The sequence below is a fragment of the Thunnus albacares genome, chromosome 5 (assembly GCF_914725855.1).
Source record: "Thunnus albacares chromosome 5, fThuAlb1.1, whole genome shotgun sequence".
NCBI classification, from domain to species: domain Eukaryota; kingdom Metazoa; phylum Chordata; class Actinopteri; order Scombriformes; family Scombridae; genus Thunnus; species Thunnus albacares.
The window spans coordinates 21,430,989-21,458,632 of record NC_058110.1 but is presented as its reverse complement, the minus strand read 5'-3'; the positions used below and the strand labels follow the sequence as shown (position 1 = coordinate 21,458,632).

Sequence of the window (27,644 nt, the reverse complement as noted above, 5' to 3'; positions counted from 1 at the left end):
AAACAAAGTGATAACAAAAAGCACAGCACACATTGGTCACTTCTTTACAGCAGCAATTTCAAAATTTATTGAGACTGATTGGCTTTTGCAAATAATAGTCAAGCTAATTCTTCCACTAAACATGAAGTTAGAAAGAGGCTTGGACGGCCGGTGGGCCAGCCCCAACATCAAAACAGGAGGCTCATGGTTGACTGTAAAAATGTTTTGTGATCAGTACTATCAACCGAAAAATATCTGCACAAGAGCACTTAATCTGCCCAAAACAAAACAGGTGTAAAAACAGGACAGGTTTTTTTGATTATTTAACACATTTTGTTACAAACACAGGTTTATGATAATCATCAATATAAAGTCAGTATCATATTGAACAATATTCCCAATGAAAATAAACAAACCTCAAGCTTCAAGTGCGACCTTTTACAAATTAAAGACCCTCTGAAACTTGAGAGAGAAAATAAATAATATATAATAGTAATATAAATTCATATATATGAAGGTATACACACATCACTCTTAATAGAAGAACAAAATCTAAAGTAAAAAGCGCCAATTTTGAAATATAGTATAATATAGATATACCCATATCTATGGCTTCATGATTTGCACGTGTGAATCAAGCTATACAGGCTAAATGAGGATTGCAATTTGTACACGTCTAAGAATACCCATATTCATCTGCAATAGAGCAAACAGTTCCAGTTTTGCATCGTGTGGAATGAGACAGTTGTGTGCAGATGCCGAAGACGTCGCTTTGGTTTGACAAAATGAACACAGGCATGCAGTTAAGACCACAGAATCAGGGCACAAAAGGTCATCAACACACGGTGGGAAGGAGAATCTAGTCGCCCATCATGATTTGTCTCTTTGAAGTTTCATCCTCTAAAACTTTTTTTATTTTTTTTTTATTTTTTTTTATTTTGCACCTCTAATCTGATCAGTCACATCTCAGCAATCTCTATCCGTCGACACACAAATGTTCAGTCATCTCTTGGACACAAACACACGTCTCACAAGCACACAGGTGAAATGTCATTGAGGCACATATTGAGGGGTTGATGGCAGACGTTTTCCTGAAGTACAACCCAGTATGAGGAAGAAGACATACAGTACAGGTCGTGAGAAGAGCGCGGGGGCCCGGAGGGGAGGGAAGGGGATGGGGTAGGGGAAGGGGGAGGGGGGGAGTCACGCACACATCCAGACGTCTCTCAGTGGCCACAACAGCACCACAGGACAGAGATTTGTCACTGATCATGGGCTCCTTCCACACCCACCATTAACATTCATAAAAATCCAACCCCATTGTCTTTTTTTTTTTCTTTTTTTTTTTTAAAACCACCCCAAAAAATCACAACTATTTGATAAATGGGTCAAACAAACAAAAACAATAAATAATACAAAAAAAATAAAATAAAGATAGTTGCCAGGCATGAAGAAAGCATCACAAATCATACTGAGAGTTTCTCAGTGGGGGTTCATGAGAAGTGCAGTCCATGGCACCTATAGCAGAGAGGCCTGATGTGTGCAACCGGCACTGGCAACGAAATGTTTCCCAGAGTTACTGCTGCAGTGCTCACTTTCCCTTTATGTGAATGAACTAGAGTCAAGCCAGTAAAACACTGGCAGGTAGAAACGCAGCATGTAGACTCAACACTCCTCTCTGCTATCTCAGTGGGAACAGCGTTTTGTCTACAGGCTGCTTTTCTACTTGATTGTGTGTCATGCGAGGCGTGAGACAGTAGGAACTATAAAAGAAAGAAAGAAAAAAAAAAAAAACAGCTCGGTTTTAAGATGCAGTCTTCAAAAGCTAGCCGGTCCTTTCAGGCAGCCCTTCATATTCACAATAATACCATAACATGTGCACTTTTTTTTTTCAAACTGTGACAAATAGTGACAAAAATAAAAACAACCCAACAACAAAACTGTTAACCACAACAATAAATCCAAAAGCACCTGCACACACGGACTGTGGAACAAAAGCACTTCATGTATACAAGGTACTAGATTGTTTTTGGTTCGATATTAATCAATTAGTGTCCATTAGTGATGCAAAAGCGTGTGCTGAATATATGTTGCAATCAATATCTAACAGAGAAGTTTTGACAGTGAATTTGTTTTCCCCCTTGGTAAAAAAAAAAAAAGCAAATACGACAGAAAAAGCGTAAACTGGCACAATAAAAGGTTGATAAAAGCCCCATGGCTTGCTGTCCACAACAAGGCAAAGTATAAAAGCTTTTTTTTTCTTATACAATATATAAAATATCAAAAAAGAACACACAATAAAGCTTAGCATCCAGCACTTAATAATAATTAATAATAGTAACATCAACAACAGTAATCATAGTTCTGATAATCATAACAATAAGACATGTCATCTGCCTCACTTGAATTGTCAATAACTTTGCCAAAAACATGGAAATAATCTTAAGAAATCAATATAGACTTTTTTTTTGGACACTGGACACTCAAACATTCTTGCATACAAACACCCATCCTGTCCCACCCAGCACACACACAGAGAGAGAGAGAGAGAGAGAGAGAGAGAGAGAGAGGAGGGAATGACTTCTTAAAAATTAGGAATCCACAAACAGTTTTTTTCAATAAATAGCTGTTAAACAAAACAAATTAATATTACACTCTCTACGAATATCAAACTCTGAATTTCAAGCACAAATTTTGATCCTCTTCTTTTTAACCTTACAAAGCCGGAGAAAATATCACCAAAAAAAGAAAGATAAACCATGGAAAAAAGTCTGCATATTCTGTATTCAGAAGTTGGAATTACATGACTGACCCAGAAAAAAAACAACACAAAAAAAAAAACACAGAAAGAAAAACTATTTTTAAACAAAGGCAGCTCCTCCTTAACGTGCGAGAGACTTGGCTCTCAGGTCCTATCATCACAACCTCCATCCAGTGTGAGAGAAACTGAACCAGAGACAGCCAGAGAGACAGAAAGACTTGATAGTCATGTGGATCCATTGTGTGCTTGTGTTGATTTTCCAAACAGGGAAGCAGAAACTGATGGCCACGTTTGTATTTCAGAGTAGGAAGAGGTTCAAAACTCTTGCATACGCTGTCAAAGTCTCTCTCTGTGTGTCTCTCTCTCTGTCTCACGCACACTTCACTCCCCTTTTAAATCCCAAAAAATCGTATGTACATTTGTCAAATCTCCAGTATTTGTTGGAATGGAATCGATAGAAACCGTGTGGTAAACTTAAGTGAAGAAAAGATTAAGGACCCCACTGAAAGGCATAGGCTATATAAACAGCAATCTGCACAAAGATTCAGTGATTTCTATCTCGTGATAACAGTCAAGAGGACATAAAGTATATCCTTAAAGGTAGGTGCGGTCACCGAGTTGTTTAGGTAAGTAAAGATCAGATCAAAAATGTAAACCACGGGTTCAGGGCTTTGATAGGAGTCAGTTGTCATTAAAGTGCAAGTCTGTGGCAGTAGGACTCTGCATCAACAGTGTGCCATCGGGCTGCCCCGCTCCTCTGACACACGTAGCTTTGCAATAGATTTAGACTGTCCCTTCACTCATAGAGAGACACTTTTCCCAGAAACATCACAGCCAAGGTGGGACCAAGACACTTCCCTCCTGGCCGTCTCCCTACACTGTCTGTGATCCTTGGTTTCCGTGGTGATTGTGATGGCAAACATACAAAGTTGCAGTCTTGTGTTGGCCATGTCCTTGGCAGCGTCCTCGTTGATTCCTGTTGTGACAGAGTATAAAAACTACTGGACTCTGGCCTGAACCCTCAAGAAAAAGAAACACAAAAACACTGCATCAGAAGTAAAGGAGGTAAGCAGAAAAAGCCTTTCACTCGAGCCATCTCTTGACCGCTCTTCTTCTACTATAGCAGTCAAGGTTGAGAAGTGTGTGTGTGTGTGTGTGTGTGAGCGTGTTACTCGTAATGGTTTTGGATCATTGTCGCGCATCGCCCTACAGCATTTCCATCCAAAGGAAGGCCTGCCCACGGTGGGACGAATGGGTAAAGAGAGCAGAGGATTCTGCCCGAGAGATCATAAGAGATCTTCAGAGATTGGTTGACGAGCCACTAAGAGGAGCGTGACAGATTCTAGGAGATCCAGGCAAAGTCCTTCTCACTCCCGTTCTGCTGCTCCCCCTCCTGTGCCGAGGAGTCGCTCTCCTCCTTCTCATTGTCCAGTGCTCTGTGTGCCTCAGTGGTTATCCCTGAGTCCTTCCACTTCCCTCCTTCTTCCTCCCCTTCCCCCATCATCTCACCATCCCCTTCGACCATCATCTCCTCCTCCCCTTCTCCATCCCCATCACACTCCGCCTGGTCATCATGGAAACGGTCTCCAGGATACAGCTCCTCCTCTGGAGAGATGTCTCCTCCCACTTCCCCGTTGTGGTCCAGCAGCGCGGCCATGCCCCGACCAGAGCAGTCGGCGCAGACGCCATGGCGACGGGAGCCGTGTTTGATTCCCACACTGGCTGCTGACATGAAGACTCGGCTGCACACTTTACACACATACTTTTTATCTTTGCTGTGGACCTGTTGGACGGAAACACATCATTTCAAAATTTTTATTTGCTTATTTGTTTAAGGTGTGATTTACTGCCCCCTACTGGTGATCGTGTAACTGCACTCACCAGTGTGTGCCTCTTCATGTGCTCCCTTCTGGTGAACTTCTTGCCACAGATTTCACAGGGGTAGGGCCTCTCGCCGGTGTGGGAGCGCATGTGCCTCTTTAGGATGCACTGGTGCATAGCAGAGAAACTGCAGTAGGGGCACTTGAACTTTTTACGGATCACCGTGAAGTCATTCACTGTAGGGACAGAAGGAGGGAGGGAAGAGAGAAAAAAAAAAGATTAGTGTTGAATGAAGCTCTTTTAAATAAACCGAGACGTCACTTTTCAGTTATTACATTTAATTAGCGGTATGGTCTAGAAATGTACCATCAATTCCCATGGCCACCCCAATCCCAGTCAAAGCTACAGTTGCCCTGGCAACAGCTCTTCCTCCATACTAAAGCAATAAAGGCAAAGAGATACTATAAACACAGGCTCAACAGTCACTCTGCCTTAGTTGCTCTAGAAGGTCTCTGCTATGGACGGCAGAAAACACAGACAGAAAGACAAACACAGACTATGACAAGAAGGCTGAAGGATGGGAAATAAAGTCACACACACTCAAAGGAAGGGTTCAGCAAAATAAAAAATGAAGAAAAAAAATGTCAATACCATGTCCCAATCTTGTATAGAGGTCTGATAAGCCAATTATCTCAAGGTCTAGACTTATATGATAGTTATGCCAGGTGAAGGGCATTCAAGTAAACAGATTGTTTGTATTGTGTGTGGTGGGTGTATGTGTGCGTTTCTACCCAATGAGAAACTTTACCGTTAAGGCATTCAGTATGTGAACATGAAAGATCAGGACTGGATTTATGAGCACACAAGCACAATACACACTGTACACAAAGGAAGGGTCAGACACACATTTAAGGGGTTATAAGCTTTAAGTGATGATATAATTACCTCCATTTGCAAAACGACTTCTGCTCTAATTAAACACTCGACAGCAAAAGAAAAAAAACAGAAATAAAAACATGCAGGTACACATAAACTGCACGGCAGATACAAATATTTTAGACAACAAGTTGAAATGCAAAGACATAGGAAGGAATATTGTGTGAATAATATGTGCACGACACGAATAAAAGAGGAAAAAGGCAGAGAAGTTTTCACATTTTCCATCACAGTTTAATTACAGCATCAAAAAACTACAAGCAGAATTGCATCCTGTTTAGAAAAGTACATCTCTTTGTGCAGTAATTGTGGCTTTTGCAGTGAGAAAATTCATAATCTAAAGCTAAATATTTTACAGTATTTGCAACAACACATGTTCAAACTCACAAAAACACCACATGACAGCCACACAGTCAGTGTTTGCCATTTCTCCTCAATGGCTGGATTTTTTGCAGAGTTCCTGATTAGTTCCTGTCTTCTCTGAGCCTGCCAGTCTGTTTCAGCGGCTGGCTAGAACAGCGTGTGCTACCTGAGAAATGGGATTTTGTATTAGACAGGATTTGACATTTGGGAGAGCCCTGTCTATATACAACAGCAAGGGGTTAGATTCCCAATACACACCAGTTCTGCTTTTAGCGCACATAAAAATTACAGTTCTGTGTGCTGGAGTGACCGTGAAATATTAGAGGGAAACACGGTCTTCCCTTTGGGTATGGTATTCACATTATGGGTATACACAATAAGAGCTGAGAGCTCAAACAAGAAAATATCCTGTTTTATCCTGCATCCTGCACTTGTCTCCCTTGATCCCCTCTTTTCTACCCCGCACTCATGACCACGCCATTATCTTTGTCTGCAGCAGTGACATCACTAAGCTCATCTGGTTTAAAGGGCATCTGCCCTTCGGTCTGTACTTCCTCTTTAGATGAGGGGTCAGGGGTTAAGAAGGGCCGGAGCCGTGAAGGACCAATTACTGTCCAGCTCCTGCCGCACTCAGCGACTAGAAGATCTGGAACAGAGGAGATGGACAGAGGGAGAGAGAGAGAGAGAGAGAAAATGACACCACCCAACCCCCATCTGAGCTGCTACTGGTCTATTGTTTTAGCTTGCTTTGTCTGGTTCGGCACAGCCCCTCCATCTGCACTGATCTGACAGCAGTGACTGAAGGTAATCATGTCATACTGATGGCTGAGGACAAGCTGCTACATGTCCAGTAGAGGAGGATCTGTGGTCAAAATACTTTGTTTTTCTTTTCTTTTTGAGTTACAGTTTAAAGATTTTATTTATTTATGCTCTTATTAAGTGAAGTTATTTTGTGCCAATTTTTAATTTACATAATTTGATTTGGGTCTTTATTCTGCTCTCGTGATGCGATGCTTTAAAGTTCCTGCAGGTGGTGTGGTTGTGTGGGCTGTGAGCTACAGTACAGCCTGGCAGATCTAAACTGTGTCTGAGTGTCTTTGTGCCCGTAATGCAGGGGTGGACACAAAGATAAAGATCTCTCTGCCTAAAAAAGGAGTGAAGAGTTTAGTCAGACTGGTGACTGGCGACGGAGAACCAGACAAGTGGTTTAGTTCACAGAGACGGAAAGACACCCCCCTGTCTTTCCATTCACCTGTTCATGGGTCTAGTCATTGCTCACTTAAAACTATTGACAAACCTAAAGACAAACAAAAAAAAAAAATCAAAACATTTCTACATAATTTCAGTCATACGTTTTTAAAACAGATCAGCTTTGCATAGCCATTGTGCATTTTTGACACATATGTTTTCAATCCATGTTAAACCAGCCTTAAAAAAATAATAATGACATTAAATTTCACAAATTGTAAAAAATTAAGTGTTACCTATGTAGGTATATATCATATTAATAGTCATTTAATTTGAAAAGAAATTCTTCCCTTCTCAGTGCAATGACACTACAGCGCATATTTGGCATGCATGTACAACACATGTGAGGATACGCTGCTAATTGATGGGTATGAATGTGTGCACATAAGCCAGTCTCAGTTTTCCACATTGATACTACGATTATGATTTTCAACTTTCATCTCTTGAGAGAGCCTCCACAGCGGATCTGTGACCCCACCCTGAGACATTTCCATCCCAGTGCTGCCTCCCAGCACAGCTCCTGGCACTGACCCCACCTGGCAGCACACTTTAACATGTGTCGCCAGGTTTTTCTGGGTGCTAAAAGCCTTGGCACAGGCAGGGCAGGTATACCCTCTCTCTTTGGAGTGCACAGAGGACAGGTGCCTGTGCAGGTCTGTGCGGTCTCTGAAGTGTTTCAGACAGCACACACACTGCATCAGCTTCTTCTTGAAGTGGATAGTCTTCTCATGTCGGTCTGCATTGGATTTGAGGGTGAAGCTGGCTGGGCACTGCGAGCAGAAGTAGCGCGCCGGCGTGGGCTCGGCCACTGCAGGGCGGTAGAGAGACTGGTGGAAGTGGAGAGGCTGGGGTTGTGGCTGGTGACGGGGCTGGTTATGATGGTGGTGCGGGCCCTGCATGCTTGGCCAGTCCAGAGACAAGGCCATCAGAGACAGGGTGTGGTGGTATTCATGTTCCCTGAGATGCTCCAGGCTGCTGAACAGCCGTTTGCACAGGGAGCAGGCAAACCCCTGTGAGGGCAAGGCACCGGGCTCTGGCATGACTCTTTCCCCTGATCCAGCTTCTTCGCCCAGCACCATCAGCCCTTCAGTCCCTCTGCCAGCCGTGAACATTGACGCAGACACAGTCAAACCACCAGCACAGCTCCCTTCGGCCATCTGATCCCTCTCGACAGGAGACTGGTCACCTTCCAACGCTGAGAGAGCGAGAAAGAGAGTGAGAGTGAAAGTGAGAGAAAAAGATATGGTACAAAAGGAATCAACTCATTCTTAATTGATCTAGACATGACATATTTCAACTTCTAAGCCCTGAGCCATACCTGTGTTGTATCCTTTCATGTCTTCTTTGTCTTTTACACCATCCTGTAAGCACAAAACATCCCGTTATGTCACATGCACACATTTATACAGTCTGTATGGAATGTTGTCTGGGCATGCAGCAGGCAGACAGGTGAGACAAGCTGTGAAGATAGTTTTTTTCACACATGTGAGAAACAACCAAAGAAATAAAGATGTGAAAAAAGTGAAAAAAAGGAAGAGTGAAGAGAGGTCATAATGATTCAAAGACACAGGTTTGAGATTGGCAAGCAAACACAGGAAAACGTCTTGTAAACAGCTGACAGTTCTGGACGCTAGAGCTGTCCTATGAGACACAGAATGAGCGGTTAAGTTGATATACAGTAATAATATTATCTGTGCTCAACCGCACCTACCCTGTATCCCCTGAGGTGTTTGCAAGGTGCATCAAACACCTGTCCCTACTTTTTCCTCTCTTCTACATCCCATCTAAACTGTATCTCTCCTCCATCTACTCCACGCTCCTGCCATTCCTTCACCCCCACCCATTTCCTCAGCCCCAACACTCCTCCTCCTCCTCCTCCTCCTCCTCCTCCTCGTCTCTAAGAACAGAACACCATGCACTGGGCAAACAGATGGCTTGTCCGTAGAGATAGGGAGTCTTGTTGGGAGGCAGGTCCGCTGAAATCAAATGCTGCTCCTAAATGCTCACCCGCACACACAGCGTACACGCAGACTGACACGAAACTCACATTCACACATGCTCAGACTGCCATGCTCACACGCACGCCCACTCTCACACACATATACACACACACATACAAACACACACACACCGAAGAGAACAAACAATTTCCTGGGCTGCGAGAGCAAACCTCTCATTGTCTACTAGTATTGATTCTACTCATTCTCATCTCACTACCTTGCCCGTTATCTGCCATCTCTAAGCGCACGCTGCCATTGTGACCACACGTGTCATCTCTAATGCTACGTCTATAAACTACATTACCGCGAATGCTTAGAAGTGACTCTTGGCTCGAAGGTGAATTCGGGTCTAGCTATATTAAAAGGATTATATGAAAAAAGAGAATCGAGAGTGAAGAATTGGAGATCTGGAAAGGAAGAGAAAGCAAACAGAAAAGAATGGCAAACAAAAGAAAACAGACAGCGTTTCTTCTCCAGTGTAGCAGGAAATATGCCAGATTCCACACAGAGAGTGAGATACTGAGAGGAGTTGAGAGATGATGTGCTTGTGTGTGGAAAAGACTCTCTACTGTTGAACAATAACCCCATTAGCCCCCACTTCTCCTCATAGAGACCCCACCCCCCATTACACCAATGGTCACTTTCTACTCTCTGTCACCTCTCAACCCCCTCAGTGAGTTTGCAGAAACAGGGTGAAGCGGCCCCCTGGATACTCGTCTCCACTCAGCCTTACATGGATCAAACTTTTATCTGACTGGAGGAGCGGTACCCAGAGAACAGCCTCCGCCCTGGAGCTGAGCCAGGCTCTGTGTGCTTACCTCAGGCAAGGTGGAGGGCTCCGGGCCCTCAGGAGCCTCTTCCACTTCCATGTCCAACCCTTCTGAGCGCAGCGGGGGTGCCCCAGCCCGCAGACCGGGGGCCTCCAGGGGCCGAGGCTCAGTGGGGTTCAGTGGAGTGGGTGGAGTGGGTGGACAGTATGCTGATGTTGATGATGATGATGATGATGATGATGGCGGTAGCGGCGGTGGTGATGGTGGAAGATGAGGTGGAAGAAGAGGAAGAGGAGGAGGAGGAGGAGGAGGAGGAGAGGAGCCAGCCCCCTGTTTGTTATGAATAGTGGCCCCCGTGGCCCCTGGCCGGAGCGTGCTGCAGTAGTTGTTGGAGCGGAGCCCTGAGGAGCACAGGAAACGAGTCTCACCCACCCACTCACGTACAACTGCAACTCTGCTAGCAGCTGGCCACCAGAACACAACGGGAGAGAGTGGGCAGGGGGGCACACAGAGGCTGCCAGTGCTACACTATCAAACACTATGGAGAGGGGGAGGAAGAAAAACTCTGAAGTTTCACTTTCCACCAGCCGAGGGGAAGGGGTTAGGGCTTCTCTTCTCTCTTTCTTTCTCTCTCTCTCTCTCTCTCTTTCTTTCGCTCCTCTGCTCTCCTTCTCCTTCCACCCACATGCGTGCGCAGAGGATGGCAACGTGTGTGTGTTTTGTGAGAGTGTGCATGTGCTGTGTGAGCAAGTAAAATGCATATAAGGAGAGGGCTTGAGGATCCTCTGTAGCGTGGAGGGAGATTGTTTTGGAGAGGAGCCATCTTGCAGCTCGAGTGAAGACTTTCTGTACACGCAGGGTAAAGGACGACTATATCGACCATGTAAGATGTTTACCAGCAACAAGTTAAGGCACACCGTAAAAAGAATTTCAAATTTCTTTCAGAGCCTTTAGCTCTTCATAGTTATTCACACAGAAGCTTTTTCTGCTACATTAATATTACCATTACACTGAGTGTGCATCTCTTATTTCTCATACTGCATATTAATCAAAGTATAATGTGTTTTGGGTTATTCTGTGTGTGTGCGTATACGAGTATGTGCGAGTGTAGGCAGTGTTTTAGGGAATGTCTCCAGAGTTATGCAGTGGGTTAGCCATTCATTGCCCTCCTCTGCACAACGGACAGAATCACACAACCATGAGGCTCGACCATGGACGGATTCCTGGAATGTTAAACTACCGCGCTCGACACTCCCCACTCCCACTTACTGAGAACACACACAAATGTTCAACTCCCTATCTCCTCCTCACCTCCGGCAGTGACAGGAGGAGCAACGTTAAGAGCGAGGAAGTAATAAAGAGATGAGCTACAGGTGAGACGGAGCAGCTCATTAACAAATGTTAAACAGTGAAACAGTCTTTGTTCAAGCCTACGGTAACTTTTGCAATCTTGTGTCACTGAGTTTAATATTGCAGTCGTGTCTGGCAAACTGTAAAGAATGCAAATATTAGCAGGCTGACTCATTGCAAGCGACAAGATGAAAAAAAGTAAAGAAGAAAAGACATCAATGAAGAGTAACTGAATGATGTTAGAGGAACAACAATACCACCTGCATTCTCTACCTGCCATAAGAATGTAGTCAAGACCTATTAGATCTATTTAGGCTTTAGGGAAGCAATTACTGTATGGCGACGGACCCATTGCCAGTAGCTAATCAAATAATACTTGGTAAGTCAGTTAGGAGGAAATAGACAGATAGGATTGGGATTCTCCGTGACTCAGAGGGTGAAAAGGCTTAATGACGCCGTCTTACCACTGAACCTGGATTTGGATCCATGTTTCAGACACTATGTACACCAATCAGCCACAACATTAAAACCACCTGCCTAATATTGTATAGGCCCTCCTCCTGCCATCAAAACATCTCTAATCCGTCAAGGCATGGACTCCACAAGACCTCTGAAGGTATCTGGCACCAAGACATTGGCAGCAGATCTTTTAAGTCATGTAAGTTGCGAGATGGGGCTTCCATGGATCAGACTTGTTTTTCCAGCACATCCACAGCACAGATGCTCGATTGAATTGAGATCTGGGGAATTTCAAGGCCAAGGCAACACATTTTTCATGTTCCTCAAACTATTCCTGAACAAGTTTTGTAGTGTGGCAGGGTGCATTGTCCTGCTGAAAGAGGCCACTTACATCACGGAATACCATTATCATGAAGGGGTGTACTTGGTCTGTAACAATGTTTAGGTAGGTGGTACGTGTCAAAGTAACATCCACATGAACGCCGGGGTCCAAGGTTTCCCAGCAGAACATTGCCCAGAGCATCACACTGCCTCCACTAGCTTTCCTTCTTCCTATAGTGCATCCTTTTTCCATCTGTTTCCAAAGTAGACGATGCACATGTACCCGATTGTCCACATGACGTAAAAGAAAACATGTTTCATCAGACCAAACCACCTTCTTCCATTGCTACATGGTCCAGTTCTGATGCTCACATGCCCATTGTAGGCGCTTTGGATAGGGGTCAGCATGGGCGCTCTGACTGGTCTCCGGCTACGCATCCCCATACACAGAAAGCTGTGATGCACTGTGTATTCTGAAACCTGTCTATCATAGCCAGCATTAACCTTTTCAGCAGTTTGTGCTACAGTAGCTCTTCTGTGGGATTGGACCAGATGAGCTAGCCTTCGCTCTCCATGTGCATCAATGAGCCTTGGGTGCCCATGACCCTGTTGCAGGTTCACCAGTTGTCCTTCCTTGGACCACTTTTGGTAGGTACTGACCACTGCATACTGGTAACACCCCACAAGACCTATCTTTTGAGAGATGCTCTGACCCAGTCGTCTAGCCATCACAATTTGGCCCTTGTCGAATATTGCTCAGATCCTTACACTTACATTTTTCCTGCTTCCAACACATCAACTTCAAGAACTGACTGTTCACTTGCTGCCTAATATATCCTACCCCTTGACAGGTGCCATTGTAACGAGATAATCAATGTTATTCACTTCACCTATCAGTGGTTTTAATGTTGTGGCTGATCGTATTTCCTGCAGGTAAGAGATTCTTAGAAAAGTGTTAACAATTCAAAAAAGTCTATATAATGTGGATTAGGTGACCTTAAATGGAAAATCCCATTACCACTGTATTGATATCTGCCTTATCTGCCTTATATATTGTCACTTGCTCTTTTATTTTTTTTTGCATTTAAACATAGAGGCAAAGGCATCGCTATATAGGATCCATGTTTTAAATCTGGATTGCACCAGGCTGACAAAATTAATGTCATAATCATGAATAATGTCCTAAAAAATCCTAAAACCTAAAAGAGTTCACTGTAGAGCTGCTAGAAGCTACAGAGTGAGTCAATTTCCAAAAGTAGATTATGAAATGATAAGAGCGGGCAGAGGAGAGAAAAGTTCAATAATGTCAGTATGATCCCTATAGTTAATTGGATGTTCTTTACAGCCAGAATGTGGTGGCAGTGTGGACAGGTGCGCAGGGATAGTCCAGCAAAATCCATTGTCTGGCATTGATTGTCTGACGCATGGAGGGGTAGCGGGGCCAAATCCCAATGATCTTAATTGGATTCAGGAGGCTTGATTGACATAAAGACTGGTCCCACCGTTCCGCTGTATTTTGGCATTCCACATGCTTGGAGGATATTGTCCGTGACCCATGCAAAGGATTGCAAAGAGAGGAGCTACTCATTTGAATTGCACGCCTTGTCAACAAAGTTTGAATTGCTACATGTAAAGTGAGACAAGTATTCAGTGGTTAAACTGTAAAACATTGATTCCCAGTTTGGTCAGATTTTGGATGTATGAATCTTGGCGGGGGGGGAGGCATGATTTATTAAACAGTCAATTATACAGAAAAGAGAGAACGAGAGAAAGAGGGAGGGAGGGGGAGACAGGAGCACTGTGTCAAGGCCTTTTGCTGATATTCAGTGGTCTCCCTTGAATTGGGCCAGGTGACCTTGCTCTACCTCTTCTCTACCTAGATCAATACTTTCCCAGGATTTTTAACCAACATACTTTGATGCTTCACAGCTGAAGTAAAAGAGGGAAAAGAGACAGGAGTGAGACAAATAAGGAGGAACTGCAGGAGCCGGCCAGAAGGGGAGGGAATGAGGGAGAGTGTGAGGGATGAGTGTTAAGGAGGGGTGAAGGAGAAATAGATGGAGGGAGGAGGGGAGGGGGTGGTGTGAGGGGGAGTACAGGAGGAAAAAAAAGGACAGGAAGGATGTTAAGCAGGGGTGAAGGAGAAGCAGGGAGGAGAACAGGAGGAGGGGGAAAGAGGGCTGAATGGAGGGAAGGAGGCAGGGAGCGGTGATCTGTCAAGCCAGGCAGACTTATCCTCCGCCCAGTAATCTGAGGTACAGTGTTTGTTTATTTTCTGTCCTCATTTAGACGCAGGGACAGATCCGGGGAGGGAGGGAGGGAGGGGGGGGGGTTGCTGGCCATCTCGACAAGCCCATTTCCCCAACCCCTATTGTGTAGGGAATTCAAAATAGGGTTTGGCTGACCGAAAAACCTCCCCGAGGTTTCTTTGGTGGCAACTGAAATACAGCTATAAGACTCATTCAATGTGTTTTTTTCCATGCAGGGAGCAAATGATTAACATTCTCTGAATTCTCAAAATCTTCTATTCATATAGTCAAGGCTGAGTCTATCTGTAAAGTGTGAGTGTGTATCAAAAAGCCTCTTCTTCTCTTTTCTGGAGCCTGTGAGGCTGTCTATCTGTGCTGTGACAGCATCTGATTCTCCTCTTTAAGCCAACAGAAACATCTCAATCCCACACACTTAACACTTACACAAAAGGGGTGATGTGATGTGACGTGCGTGTGCGGGCGCGTGCGCTCATGTGCAACTGTGAACGTGTGTTTTGGTCTATACAGTCTTGGCCCTGTCTTTATTTTGTAGGTGAGTGGGGCTCAACTCAAACGGCATGACTAGGCTCGGAGTTGTACCCTTCCTTTGCTTTTCTTCTACTCACAAAGACAGGCAGAACTCAGGACAAAAGATCCAATTACTAGCCAGTAAAAGCAAAGAAACATAAACACACGAGTCTAACACACATACACACACATACACACACACACACACACACACAATGTGCCCACGCGGACATGGACTCAAGCATATATACGCTCACGCTGGCACACACACAGAGATACACACATGTAGACACACTGACAGTTTAACACCCTCACTGAAGGCAAAAAAACCCTCACTGAAGGGAGAAAAAAAATCTCTTGTTAATGTGGAGAAATGAAGTACAAATTAGGATGTTTATTGATCTATTATTGATCAGATTAGAGAATGGTTTATTCTATAAGTCTTCAGTTAAACATTTAAGATGATTTTTACAACTGATGGTGGTGAGATACTCAACATTTGCAGTTCTGTCTTGTTATGTTGCCGCTGTGAAATACAGCCGTAGACCCACTGATACGCACAAAGAAACTGTCACATTAAACCAAACAAATTTTCTCACGACAGCGAGAGTGATCCCAGCAAAATGTTCTCTCACTGAGTCACCGCTGACTAGTCATCACTGGCGTTGCCACACAAACCCGTTACACACTGGAGTGTCACCGCACACATACATACATTCAGAGTTATCCAAATACAGGTGCTGACGAGGGAAAATACTCTGCAGCAGAGGTCAAAAGCAGTCAAGCTTGTATGTTTTATGTCTCACAGGTGACCACATGAGCAGGCACTCAGAAATACACCAGTAGGTTTGAAACAATTTGTGTATACCCGAGTTGTGAATTATGGATGTGTGTGGCTGGTTGTGCATTTGTGTGTGTGTGTGTCTGTGTGTGTAACGATCAGTGTGCAGACAGTGTTAGTAAATAGTGACTTACAAGACAGGGAGTGTCCTCCTTTGGGCAGGTACTCGTACAGCAAGGGGTTATCATCTCCCATCATCTCAGCCCGCAATGACAGCAGGCTGTTCTTACTCATCAGCGCTGCCTTCAGATTGGCTACCGATGAGATTGTTCCGCCCCCGGCTCCTCTCCCAGCCTCCTCCGATTCGTTGGGACCCAGGAAGCCGGGCTCAGTGGCGAGAGCCTCTTCCTGTTTGAGGAAGAAGTCGAGGCGTTCGCCGCGGCTGTCTGAGCTGTTGGGTTCGGTCACGTCTGCCCCTGAAAACAGATGAAGTAACAGAAGATGGGTGAGGCTCTTCTGTCCTTCTGCAGCGATCACAGACTGTCACTAAAATGCTTTTCCAAACAACACAAGCTGAAGCGGGGAAGTTCAAGTGCATGGAAGGGGAGAATGCCTTGAAACATTTCACACAGCCATGTTTCAACTTCATTTCTTAAGGATTACATTCATCTATATAGGCTGACAATTCTGTCAGTTTTGGATTTGGGAATCCTTTTCAGAGGGAATAAAGGGGATGGTGGTCAAACTACAAAAACCTCTGCATTGTACTTGAAAAGTTGTCACCTTGTCAATGTAAGGGCTTTACTTGACAGTGATAACAGCTTGAGAGAAAATATAAAAAAAACAGCATATTAAACCAATTCTTTCAAACCTCTCAGCCGAGTCATCATTTACACCCTATGTTTTCAGTAGCGACTACCAACACGTCACTGCTCTGATTCATCTCTCTCTCTCCTCGACTCCCTAACATACCTCATCATCACCAGTCAACAAAAATACAGGGAGATCATAAAGAGACACAGAGAGTGAGAGAGAGAGAGAGAGAGAGAGAGAGAGAGAGAGAGAGAGAGAGAGAGAGAGAGAGAGAGAGAGAGAGAGAGAGAGAGAGAGAGAGAGAGAGAGAGAGAGAGAGAGAGAGAGAGAGAGAGAGAGAGAGAGAGAGAGAGAGAGAGAGGGAGGCAGACACAGACATGGCGTGTGTATGTATGTGTGTGCGTTATGTCTGTGTGTTTAGCCGTCAGCGTCGTTGAAAGCAGAGTGTGTGGAGAAGCTGTCAGCAGTAGACATGTCGCTGGAGGTTCCACTGTAGATCTACAAGACTGTCAGACCACACTGCTGACGACAGCTACGCTCAACGCTCTCGCGCACAAACGCACGCGCAAATACAGACTCACAAACACACTTTCATTGCCTCCTAATTGACATTTAACTGATGACAGGTTGCTTTCTCTAACAAAGACTTAGACAAAAATACACACCACGCACATCACTGCCTTAGAGACTTTGAATTGCTTGTCTACACCTAAAACAAACACACATGGAGACTTCTGAGCGCTAATGCAGACTTGAGTGTTGCCTTAAGGGGGTGTGTGTGCATAATTATGTCTGATTGTTCTGGACAGAAACCTTCTGACATTCTAATATATAAAGTCTACCATTCCACAAAGCCCAATGACAGCTGAAATCACACTTAAAGCTAATGGGGAATAAACAAAGTGAGACAGAAACAGCGGTGATGCGGGGGAACGGAGAACAGAAATGGGTGAAAAAGCAAAGGAGACACAAAGAGTGAAAAATAAAATGGGAGCAAGAGAACAAAATAGTCCTCTTGTCCATTTTAAATACAGACAGGTAGTGCTAAGTGTTTCCTGTGCAGCCCAGTGCTCGTCTGCTGCAGGGGGAGTCAAGGTGACAGAGACAGTAGTTTGCCTCCACGTCTGGAATACCGATGGGTATACAGCCTCTTCACAGCCTACTGGGTCAACGTTGACCACTCTCTCTCCCTCTGTCTCACAGACACACACACACACACACACACACACTGTCAGTCATTTTTCATGCTCAGTATAGATAAATGATCACAGATCAGATGGATGGATACACGTTCTGTATGCACAGTTGCACATACACACATAGATTTGAGAGGTGCAGAGATTCGAGTGCGATATTGCGGACAGGGGAGGAGGAGATGGAGCGGGACAGATAAGAGTGACACACATACGAAGTAATCAGCAGCCATCAAACTACTAGCAGACGCAGAGGAAGATATAAAAAGAGGAGATAAAGTGGAAGAAATGAACTAAGAGAAGAGGCACTGACAAGGTAGTAAGAAAAAGAGAGAGAGAGGAGAACAAAAAGGCAGGGGAGTGTAAAAGCGGGGGTGTCGAGCTGTGGAGGAAGGAGAGAAGGATACACACAAAACACACACACATGCATCCACGCACACTCCTACCCGCACACACACACACACACACACACACACACAAACACACACAAAGTTAATTAAGGAGGGGGTGTAGGGGTTGGCGCAAGGGGCATGAGGTGCAGGAATTCATTAGAGCTGTGCCCCCTCCTTCAGTGGGCAGCCCAGCAGCCACAGGAGTCAATCAATAACATAGATCTGCTGTTGGCCAACAACAAACACACACATACACACACACACACACACACACACACACACACGCACAACCACACACACACAACCACACACACACACACACGTATATGGAGAAAGGAGAGGCAGACAAATGGAAGGAGAGGAAGCGAAGGAGAGAGAGAAAAGAGGGTCACCTCTGACCCCCATCTCCCTCCACTCATCTGTTCATTGGACGAGTGAGTGACCCCTGACCACTTTTCCCAGCATCCCCTGGACACGTGCATCTACAGATGGAACATGTCTGCCCTCCTTGCCGTCATACAGTAACAATGCTTCAGTCACACACACACAGCAAATTAACTGGCAGAGTTATGGAAGAGCAGTTGCTTCATAATTTCTTTGCACACAACACTTAAAACTCTTTCTTGTACCAAAATGCGTGAAATGAATATCTGTGTTTTACACGTTTAGTGAGGGACTCTCCCCGTCCCGCTGACACACTCTGCCGTGCAACGTACAGTATCCTGTTTTCTGAGGATTTATCCACATTACTGAGACTAAGCGTGAGATATTAGAAATTAGTATTCAGCTGACCACAAACAGGCTTCCGCACCAAATAATCGGAATATACTACATAATCCTCCTTCACTTATGTAAGCTTTATCGGGCCTGCGTGGATGGTGTGTTACTTAAATCTCATCCTGTTCCGACAGATAAAATCATTTACCACACCAGAAACAGTCGCACCTAATCCCATGCACGCAGCTTATGGATTTCATCATACGAATGCTGGGTTTCGCTAAGGATTTGTAGACACACATATTGTGGTGTCTTTCAGAGGCAATAGGTTTATCTGGAGTTTTAGACACTGTGGTTACATCATTCCTTTGTGCACATATGCTGAGTGTTAACATACTGGTTGTCATGAGACAACCTATGAATTTCAATGGCATTGGGATATGCCTTTGAACTGCATGGTCAGATACAAAAAAAAAAACCAATAGCATTTTCCTCATCTTTTTTTTTTTGCCTTTCTTCTGCCTTCACAGTGCAGCAGTCTCTGTACAGTGAAGGGAATTTTCATTTTCCCCTTCATAAAAGAGTCCGAATAATTTAGATTCCTGCTTTCTGAAGAGATCCTCCGTTTAATTTGGTTGCCATGGTAGCCGGGCACCCTTGGCTTCAACATTTATGCTAAATAAAACCCCCTTTTAAAAGGAGAGACAAATATGTGGAAATGGTGGTTCTCTTTGTTCATGTGTGTGTTTGCATGTGTGTGTGTGTGTGTGTGTGTGTGTGTGTGTGCGTGCACACGCGTGAGCGATGCTGCGAGCTATGTGAGGGCTTGAAAAAGCAAAGGCGGAATAAGACTTGCCTTGGAATAAAAGATGTGTGTGTTGAACTATACTTCAAATGTGTTGTGAGGGATATTGCATTTATCATCCATTGAGAGAGTTACGGCTAATGGATAGAAGATACAGTTTTATGTGCTGTGGTTGGAGGCAGCACTGTATATCTGTGTGTAGAGTGTGTGTGTGTGTGTGTGTGTGTGTATGTGTTTCACAAGGGGAGTCGTGTTATTAGAGAGCGCGCTTTGACGCAGTAAAGAGGAGGAGAGAAAAGGCCTGAAAAGGGAGGGAAGGGTCAGCTGACCCAGTTTGACCTCTGATCCTCTGTTCTGATTGTGCTCATGAAGTGTGTCTGTGTGTGTGTCTGTGTGTGTGTGTGTGTGTGTCTCAATAAATGCCTCCTCTAAATGAACCCAAACACTGTTGTGTGAGGAAGTTTCCATTTTCCAAAATGTATAGGTTTTTGATAGAAAAATGCATGTATAAATGTAAATTGATACACATCTACTTGCACATTCACACACACACACACACACACATAACCTGGCTCCTTTAACACCTCCAGTCACACACACCACGCCTTCAAATCAACAGAGACAGTAGCCAAACACAATGGAGAGAAAAAGTCCAGAGTGGTTAAGCAACGAGTTACTGAGGCTTGTCGACCACAAGAGAGCTGTCAGAGAAGAAAGTAGGGCTTGTGTGCATGTTTGAGTATGGGAGTGCAAACAAAGGAGAAAGACTCTCTCGCTGTGTATCTGTGTGTGTATGTATGTGTGTGTGACGGAGAAAGAGAGAGAAAAAAGCCTTGCCCCAAGTCAGCCTGGTTAATGGCTCGGCCAGCCTGAGGTTGAAAAGGACAAGGCATTACAAGAGCCTTGTTGTCACAAGACTCTGCTGCTCGCCGTATTTGTCTATACAACATTACAGCGACATGCTTCCAAACGCGAAAAGTCTCTCCTTCACCTCTTTTCACAAACTGCTCCATACACTGTATGCGTGATTAGTGTGTTTGTCCTCGAGTGGACAAAGAGGGGAGGAAAGTGGAACTTGCTTCCTCAGCATGCCAGAGTTTGAGAGGGTAAAAAAGTAATTTCAGCCGAGAAGGGGGAGTGAGGCACTAAAACAGCTCAAGAATTCAGAGGCAATTTAAAAAGCAGTGTGGGAGAGGGGAATGAAAAAAATGCTGGGTTAAAAAGGAGGGAGGATGGAAAGTAAAAGAGGTTGTTATTCTCTCTCTCTGTCTTCCTCTCCCTCTCTCTCTCTGTTGTTTTTAGGGACTAGCCGGGCCACAACCTCCAGGAGAGATAGGGAAGGGTGGGTGGTGGTGGTGGTGGGGTGTGTGTGGATAGGGAGGGCAAGCATAAATCAAGCAGAGCCTGAAGGCTTTAGAGGAGGGAGGGACAGAGGGAAGAGAGTGGTAAAGGACAGGGAAGAGAGAGAAAGAGAGAGAGAGAGAGAGTGAGAGAGAGAGAGGGAGAGATGATGGTGCTGGTGGTGATGGTGGTACTGCTGGGGTCTCGGAGAATAAGAGAGTGTGGGTGGAGGGGAGGAGAAAAGAGAAGAGAAGAGGAGCACAGCGATTGCAAGAGTGGTGGGGTGAGAGTTGGACGGTGGGGTGATGGAGTGTGGGTGGGTGGGTGAGTGAAGGGGGAGCGAGGAGAGGTGAGGGGGAGGTTACAGAGGCTGTAGGAGGGAGGGTGGGCAGTGACGGTGGGGGGGGGGAGCAAGTGAGTATGTGAGAGTACGTCCACACTAAGCCAGCTAAATTTGAAAATGCATCTTATTCTCTCCGTGTTGGCACTTCATCAGGTTTTTGACACTCAAAAAAGCCTTTTGAAAACCTTCTCCTGAGTGGATGAATCAGAAAACACCATCATATTTTAGGCTCGTGACATCCCTCATTATAACCGTGCATTTGCATCTGGCATTCCTTCAGAACATTGGTTGTGTATTCTCAGAAATTAGCAATAGTTAATAATTAGCCATTAGAAATTAGTCTGCCAGACGCAGTTAAACACATGAGCATGATATGAAACATGCCACCGCTGCTAGTCAGTCAGTCTCCGAGCTTCTTTATGCTCTCTGTACTGGGGCGTTTATGACACACTAGGATTTTCTTCTCAAGATTGTACAGTATTTCATTCAATAAAGAGTGAACGGGGGAAAAAAAGCTATCAGAATTAGCAAGCTTGCTTACCGTCTGTTAACAAGTGGATTTGCTTGGTCACTAATGTGAGAATAACTTTCTGTCGTCTTTAATAACTGTCTCTGTGATCACTCATGTAAAATGTCAATATAGCTAATCACGTAATATAAATGTTGTCATTAGTATTTATGTTTAATATTTCCAGTTTAATTTTCAAAAATATGATCAATGTTTCAACGCAGCGGTGCAGTTACTGTTCACCTAGTTAAGAGGCTATATGATACTCATTCTGACAACAGAAAAGGGGAAACATGTAAATAGAACAACTAAATTGTGAGTTTCGCTGTATCAAAATAATCATGATGTGCAGAATGCAGATAACGTGGCTATGTCAGTCCCAGTCCTTATCACATGTTGGCAGTGATGCACTATTTTACAAAGAAGAGATGTATCTATTATCCAATTGTTTAAGTGTTTCAGTGTGGAAGGATATGTCTACGAAAATGACATGAAAACGCTGGTGTTTTCACACGAGTCATTTTCGAATGTAAACTGCGTTTTCAAAATTAACCGCCTTCTCGTGGACATAGTCTGAGTGAGCGAGTGAATGAGCGAAGGAAGGGAGGGAAAGAAGGAGTGGGTGAGTGCATGGGGGATGGAGGATTGCAGGGCTCAAGGTAATCTGGGGAGTTAATGCAGCTTAGAGGGACTGAGAGTGGGAGGGAGGTAGAGAGGGAGAGAGGGGGAGTGATGGCAGAGGGAGAGAGAATATAAAAATAATAGGGTCAGCAGGGAAAGAGAGGGAGAGAGAAATAAATGAAGATGTATCAGAAACAAAAGCTGAAGCAACTGAGGATGGGGAGAGAGAGAGAGAGAGTAAAAGTACAGGGAGTGTAAAAGCTGGAGAGATAGGAGAGTGGAGGGGGAGAGAGCGAGCCGAGTGAGTATGTGAGATAAAGAGTGGGCTAATGAAAGGTAGGGTGAAGCTGAGCGAGTTGGCGGGTAGGAGGGAAGTCGACAGAGAGAGAGAGAGAGAGAGAGAGAGAGAGGAGAGAGAGAGAGCGGGGGAGAGGTCTGCATGGGGAAAGAATGCTGGGTGGGGAAGGAAGGCAGACACGCAGGGCTTTGTGCTAAAAGCAACGAGAGGGAGATGGAGAGATTGAGAGAGAGGTTATGTCTTGGCTTCATGCACAGGGGAGGAACTGGTGAACAGGCACGAGCCCAAAAGCACCGTCCAGCCCGGTCCAGGGTCGTATTTGAAGGGTGAGGTGAGAGAGAGAGAGAGGTTGAGAGGAGGGATAATGGAAAGTGTAGGAGGAAAACGACAAAGACTCTGGGTGGGGATGCTTTACAGAGCCTGTGGGTTATTGGTGTGTGTGTTAACACACTCCTTGACTCACAATGACCAGCTCAGGAGCTTGAGGCAACTAACTAGCCAGAATTACTGCTTTACTGCTCTCTAGACGATAATTTTAAATGAGTTTAACAACCAAACAAAGTTGGCGGAATCAACATATTTCCACATTCTAGAGTGGAAACTATAATAGAACAAAAGAAAATCAAATGTTAAGACACATGAAATTTAAATATGTGCAGTAAAACAGACACCGCCAAGAAACATGTTTTGCACAATTAAAGCTATATCCTGTGAAAATCAATCATCTTAAATTGGACTTTCCATATCCGCATAGCCGTCCACGGAGAGTCTCTTTGGCGTAAATTTTGTCAGCTGCTCATGTCTCCAAGAGTCTGCAAAAAAACAGCTACATTAATGTCCGTACGCCGCCCAAAATCTATGACTTCACAGACTTCATGTGACTGCACAAGAGGAACATGTCTGACACCCGATGAAGGATGTACAGAATAGTTTGCTTTTTGTCCATTTTGGAGTATATCAAGGTAAAATCCTAAGTCACTTATTCTGTTTTTTAAATCCTTAAAGTCTTCCTTGCTGGTCTAGTATGATCATTTCAACCTTTTTTTCAAGACAAATGAACTTGCTTCAAGAATTGTTTGCCCTGATGAAGGTTTAGGGACAAAAATGCATGTCTTTATGTTTAAGTAATTGCATTGGCCTTAAGTGTGCAGAGCCTTTCTTTATCCATATTTTATGTTTTGGCCTTTGTGAACGTTAGCATAATTTAGCATTGATGAGTATCAGACAAAAATCGACAGATCACTGCCTTATTCAGGCACTTATTTCTAGACATTGTATAAAACAAGGTGACTTATTGTAATACAGTATGTTTAAATAATGTTGTACTGGCAGATATTTTCCACCTGTTTTAGGAAAAGAGGACTTTAAGAACAATGTTGTGTGGGCCTGTTGGTTTTCTGTGTCAAGAAACCTGTCCTTGCACTGCAAAAACAAGACCTCTAAGAACATTTTTCTATTTTTTTTACAGACTTTTTTTTGGAGACAAACAAGTGCTGTGGAGACCACTGGAGCCCCCATCAAGTGGCTGCCTGACAAATGCACAAAAACACATGAAGACAAGACATGCAATCATACACTACAGTCACAACAGGCAAGAGAGCAGATGACCAGTACAAGAGGTTCCTTGACAAACACTCAATGTCAGTGTGCTCCGTCCACAGAGGGACACTCCACCGAACAGGGAGCAGGGGGTATTATATGTTCTGTGGAGAGCATTAGTGTGCTGTCGGGCTGCCCAGTGACCAGAGAGGCTATTGCCCCTCTCCCCTCTCTTGCTCATCTCTCCCATCTCATAACATTAAGACTGTGCCTCTGTGCTTGTATCCTTGGCAACCTGCCTCCAACAATGGAGAGAGCTCTGGCCTCAGCATGGGAGGAGTACGGTGCCATGGAGAGGAAAAGCAAGGCTGAGGGAGATACAGAGCGATGGAAAACTGGCAGAGAGGCTGGGCAGAACAGGAGAGTGAAGGAACAAGCGTTTGTCGCCCGCACTTGTAAGAGGGAGCAGAGCGAAGGGTTAAACAGCAGAAGGAAGTGAGACAGATGAGGTGTGGGTGAGGAGGGAGCCAAACCTGTGCAAACTGTAAGCTTAGTGTTAGTAGATCAGTGGAGATCTGTGTCAATCTTGAGCTGATAAAAGTTGGCTGGATCTTAGGATCAAGGCAGGACAGATCTGGACCTTGAACCTCACACCACTCTACAAGGCCTCAGCAGTCCAAAGCCTGTGAAGATACCACCGAAATAGTAGACAGACTTATTTGATGCAGCTCTAATTCCGTAATCAGAGATCTGCCACTGCAACCAATGTGGAGCTGATTTTGCACAATGATCATGTAAATAGAAGTTTGATTTTATTTGTTTTGGAGCAATATTTCTCTGCAAATCCAAAACTTGCAAGCGAAACCAAACTGTTCTGCAGAGGGAAATCATGTGGGAGTCACTGCAAGAGAGATGAAATTGCCACAGCATGCTCCCTCTATGATAAGTAAGAGGTAACAGTAGAACTCACACTGTGTGGACGGAGGGGAAAACCAGAGCGAGGGACACGTGCATACAAAGGACTCTGTTCATCTTCTCTTCCCCCACTGCAGCCGAGCTGAGCCATTGAGATTAATTGCTTATGATCAAATCAGCAGAAGCTGTGCAAATTAAAGAGCGGTCCACCCACCCCACTACCACCCCTCCTCCCTCACCTCCACAACATCTCCCACCCACCCCTGAGCCACAGCCAGTGGGCAGTGTGTGTGATGAGCCCCAGCGCTTATTCAAGGCTACAAACGTGTCATTTCCTCTTTCCACCGGAGAGGAACATAGAGCTCAGAAAGGGCTCGAAATGGAGCAAGGGGTCAGTCAAATGGTGCGGGAGCGTGCACGCACACACACACACACACACACACACACACACACACACACACACACACACACACACACACACACACACACAGTGCCCTGAGCAGAACTACTGATATCTCACCCTGCTTCTCAAAACTGCTCCTCTCCCTGCTTCTCCCTCCCACTCTGACTCTCTCATTAAGAAGCCATTAGAGAGAAGGGCAGTGTGAGAACACATGACCCCTTCCTAACCCCTGTAACACACCCCTGAGAGGGAGGGAGGGAGGGAGGGAAAGAGGGAGGGAGGGAGGGAAAGAGAGAAAGGGGCAAAAGATATAAACAGAGTCAAAAAGGAAAAGGGGAGGGAGGAAGGGTAAGATAAAAAGGGTGAAAGGGAGAGATGGGGTAACAGAGAGAAAAGGGGGGAAAGTTGAGAGTAAGACTCATAAAATGAGCAGAAATATGAAAAAAGTGAGCAGTGAGAGATTAAACAAACAAAAACAAACAACCCCACAGGGGGCACAGGTACAGATAAACAGCAGAGATGTCTGAAATTCTGTTTTTGAATTTCATTTTTTCCTAAAATGTGAAATATCTGGTTATACAACGAGACAAATCCACTGCTTCAGATGCAGCTTCTGGTGTTTTTTTCTAGTAGCAAGTGACAGTTCACATCATGATCATCAAGAAAATGATTCAAAACATGTTTTGAAAAGTGTATTTGCACTGTAAAAATATCAATATCTCACTGTACTGGCAGATCTTTTTCACTTTACTCTCATAAAACATTTCATGAGATGATTAGACGTGCCAATCGCAGTGTGCTCAGTGGAAAGGTAGAGGACGAAAACATGGCAGATAGAATAGGTATGTATGAGTCAGAATGGAAGAGAGAGGTAGAGAGGCGTGTGATAAGTACGCTGTGACTTTAGGAGAAGGGGATAATTTGGGAGTGGAGGGAAAGACGGCTGGGCTGCTTCCTTAGTCGGACACAGGAATGTAGAGCGGGCGGATCCCAGTGCGTGTGTGTTTCTGAGTGTATGTGTGTGTTTGTGCCAGACAGGAATCCCTAACCCCCACAGACTCCGGCTCCACTTATCAAGGCCTGAACAGAGGGGTATGGAGGGGGTCTGGGTGTCCTGCGCTATCATATCCACCTCTAACCCCCCATCGCTCCCTTTCTCCTCTCCTATGCAACACACACACACACACACACACACACACACACACACACACACACACACACACACACACACACACACACACTCTAAACCTTGAAGCTGGATGTCTCTGAGGCCAGAGGAACTATGGGAAGGCCAAACAGTCTCACCACGAAAAGAAAAAAAAAAAAACCTGCCAGGGTCACAGACAATTACACCATATACACATGCAAACTCACATTCTGTCTCTCTACCTCTCTATCTATCTTTTAAGCTTTCCCACACACACACACACACACACACACACACACACTCACACATACACACTTAAAACAAACTCTAAAACCCTTTGTAGCTTTTCTCAATAGCCATCACCTTCCACCACTGAAGTATTCACTCATTCACTCTGAATTCACATAAACTTTTCTTTTTTCCTCTCAGGGACACAACTTTGAAAGCTGTAGTATCAACTGGGGAATTAGTGTTAATAATAAAAAAAAGAAACCTACGGGTACTCCTGTTGTGGGAGGTCCCACCTGAAACAAGCCCATGACCCATTTTAGATCCAGAGATAGGAGGATGAGGGGTGGGGGCTGAAGAGATAATAGAGAAAGTGGAGAGAAGCTCAAATAGATCAGATGAAGTTATTCTTTGCATGCTGCTGCATGAGGGTAGTGAGGAGGAAAGAGTTGGAAGAAGAGAAGCAGAGGAAGGTGGAAACAATGAGTACAGGCAGGCAGGTGATCTGGGGCAAAGGGGTTCAGGGGAAAGAGGGGGGAGACAGTGGAAACAAGGGAGAGTTTGGTCTCTTGTTATAAAAAGCATCATGTTTAAGGACAAAAAGCAGAGGACAGAGCTAAAGTCCTGATGTTACTTCCTGGTTAGTTGCTGTTCCACAAGCCTCTGTAACTCTGTGTAACTGATTAAGGGTTTTTCCCATCTGTCTCTCTGAAAAAGCCAAACATGCAAGTTAAGAGGGCTGCTATTAGAAGTTTAACAAAATTAAAAGATTATCATTCAAAAAACTACAGCTCCCATAAAAATCCAGCATGGCA

General features: G+C 44.6%; 1 protein-coding gene across 5 annotated transcripts in view; it reads right to left on the bottom strand.

The window, feature by feature from the left end:
- Positions 1-36: 36 nt before the first annotated feature.
- The window catches only part of zbtb46 (zinc finger and BTB domain containing 46), a 61,902-nt gene continuing 34,294 nt past the window's right edge, over positions 37-27,644 (bottom strand). For 3 of the 5 annotated variants that reach the window (XM_044351966.1, XM_044351964.1, XM_044351963.1), the window contains exons 4-7: positions 15,761-16,042; positions 9,927-10,279; positions 8,427-8,469; positions 5,512-8,303 (exon numbers count right to left, since the gene is read on the bottom strand). In XM_044351966.1, the coding sequence (XP_044207901.1) occupies positions 7,504-8,303; positions 8,427-8,469; positions 9,927-10,279; positions 15,761-16,042 (1,478 nt within the window). In that variant the 3' untranslated portion in view covers positions 5,512-7,503. Of the gene's footprint in view, positions 4,524-4,621; positions 4,798-5,511; positions 8,304-8,426; positions 8,470-9,926; positions 10,280-15,760; positions 16,043-27,644 lie in introns of those variants that run through there. The other 2 variants (XM_044351968.1, XM_044351967.1) reach the window with 2 other exon arrangements.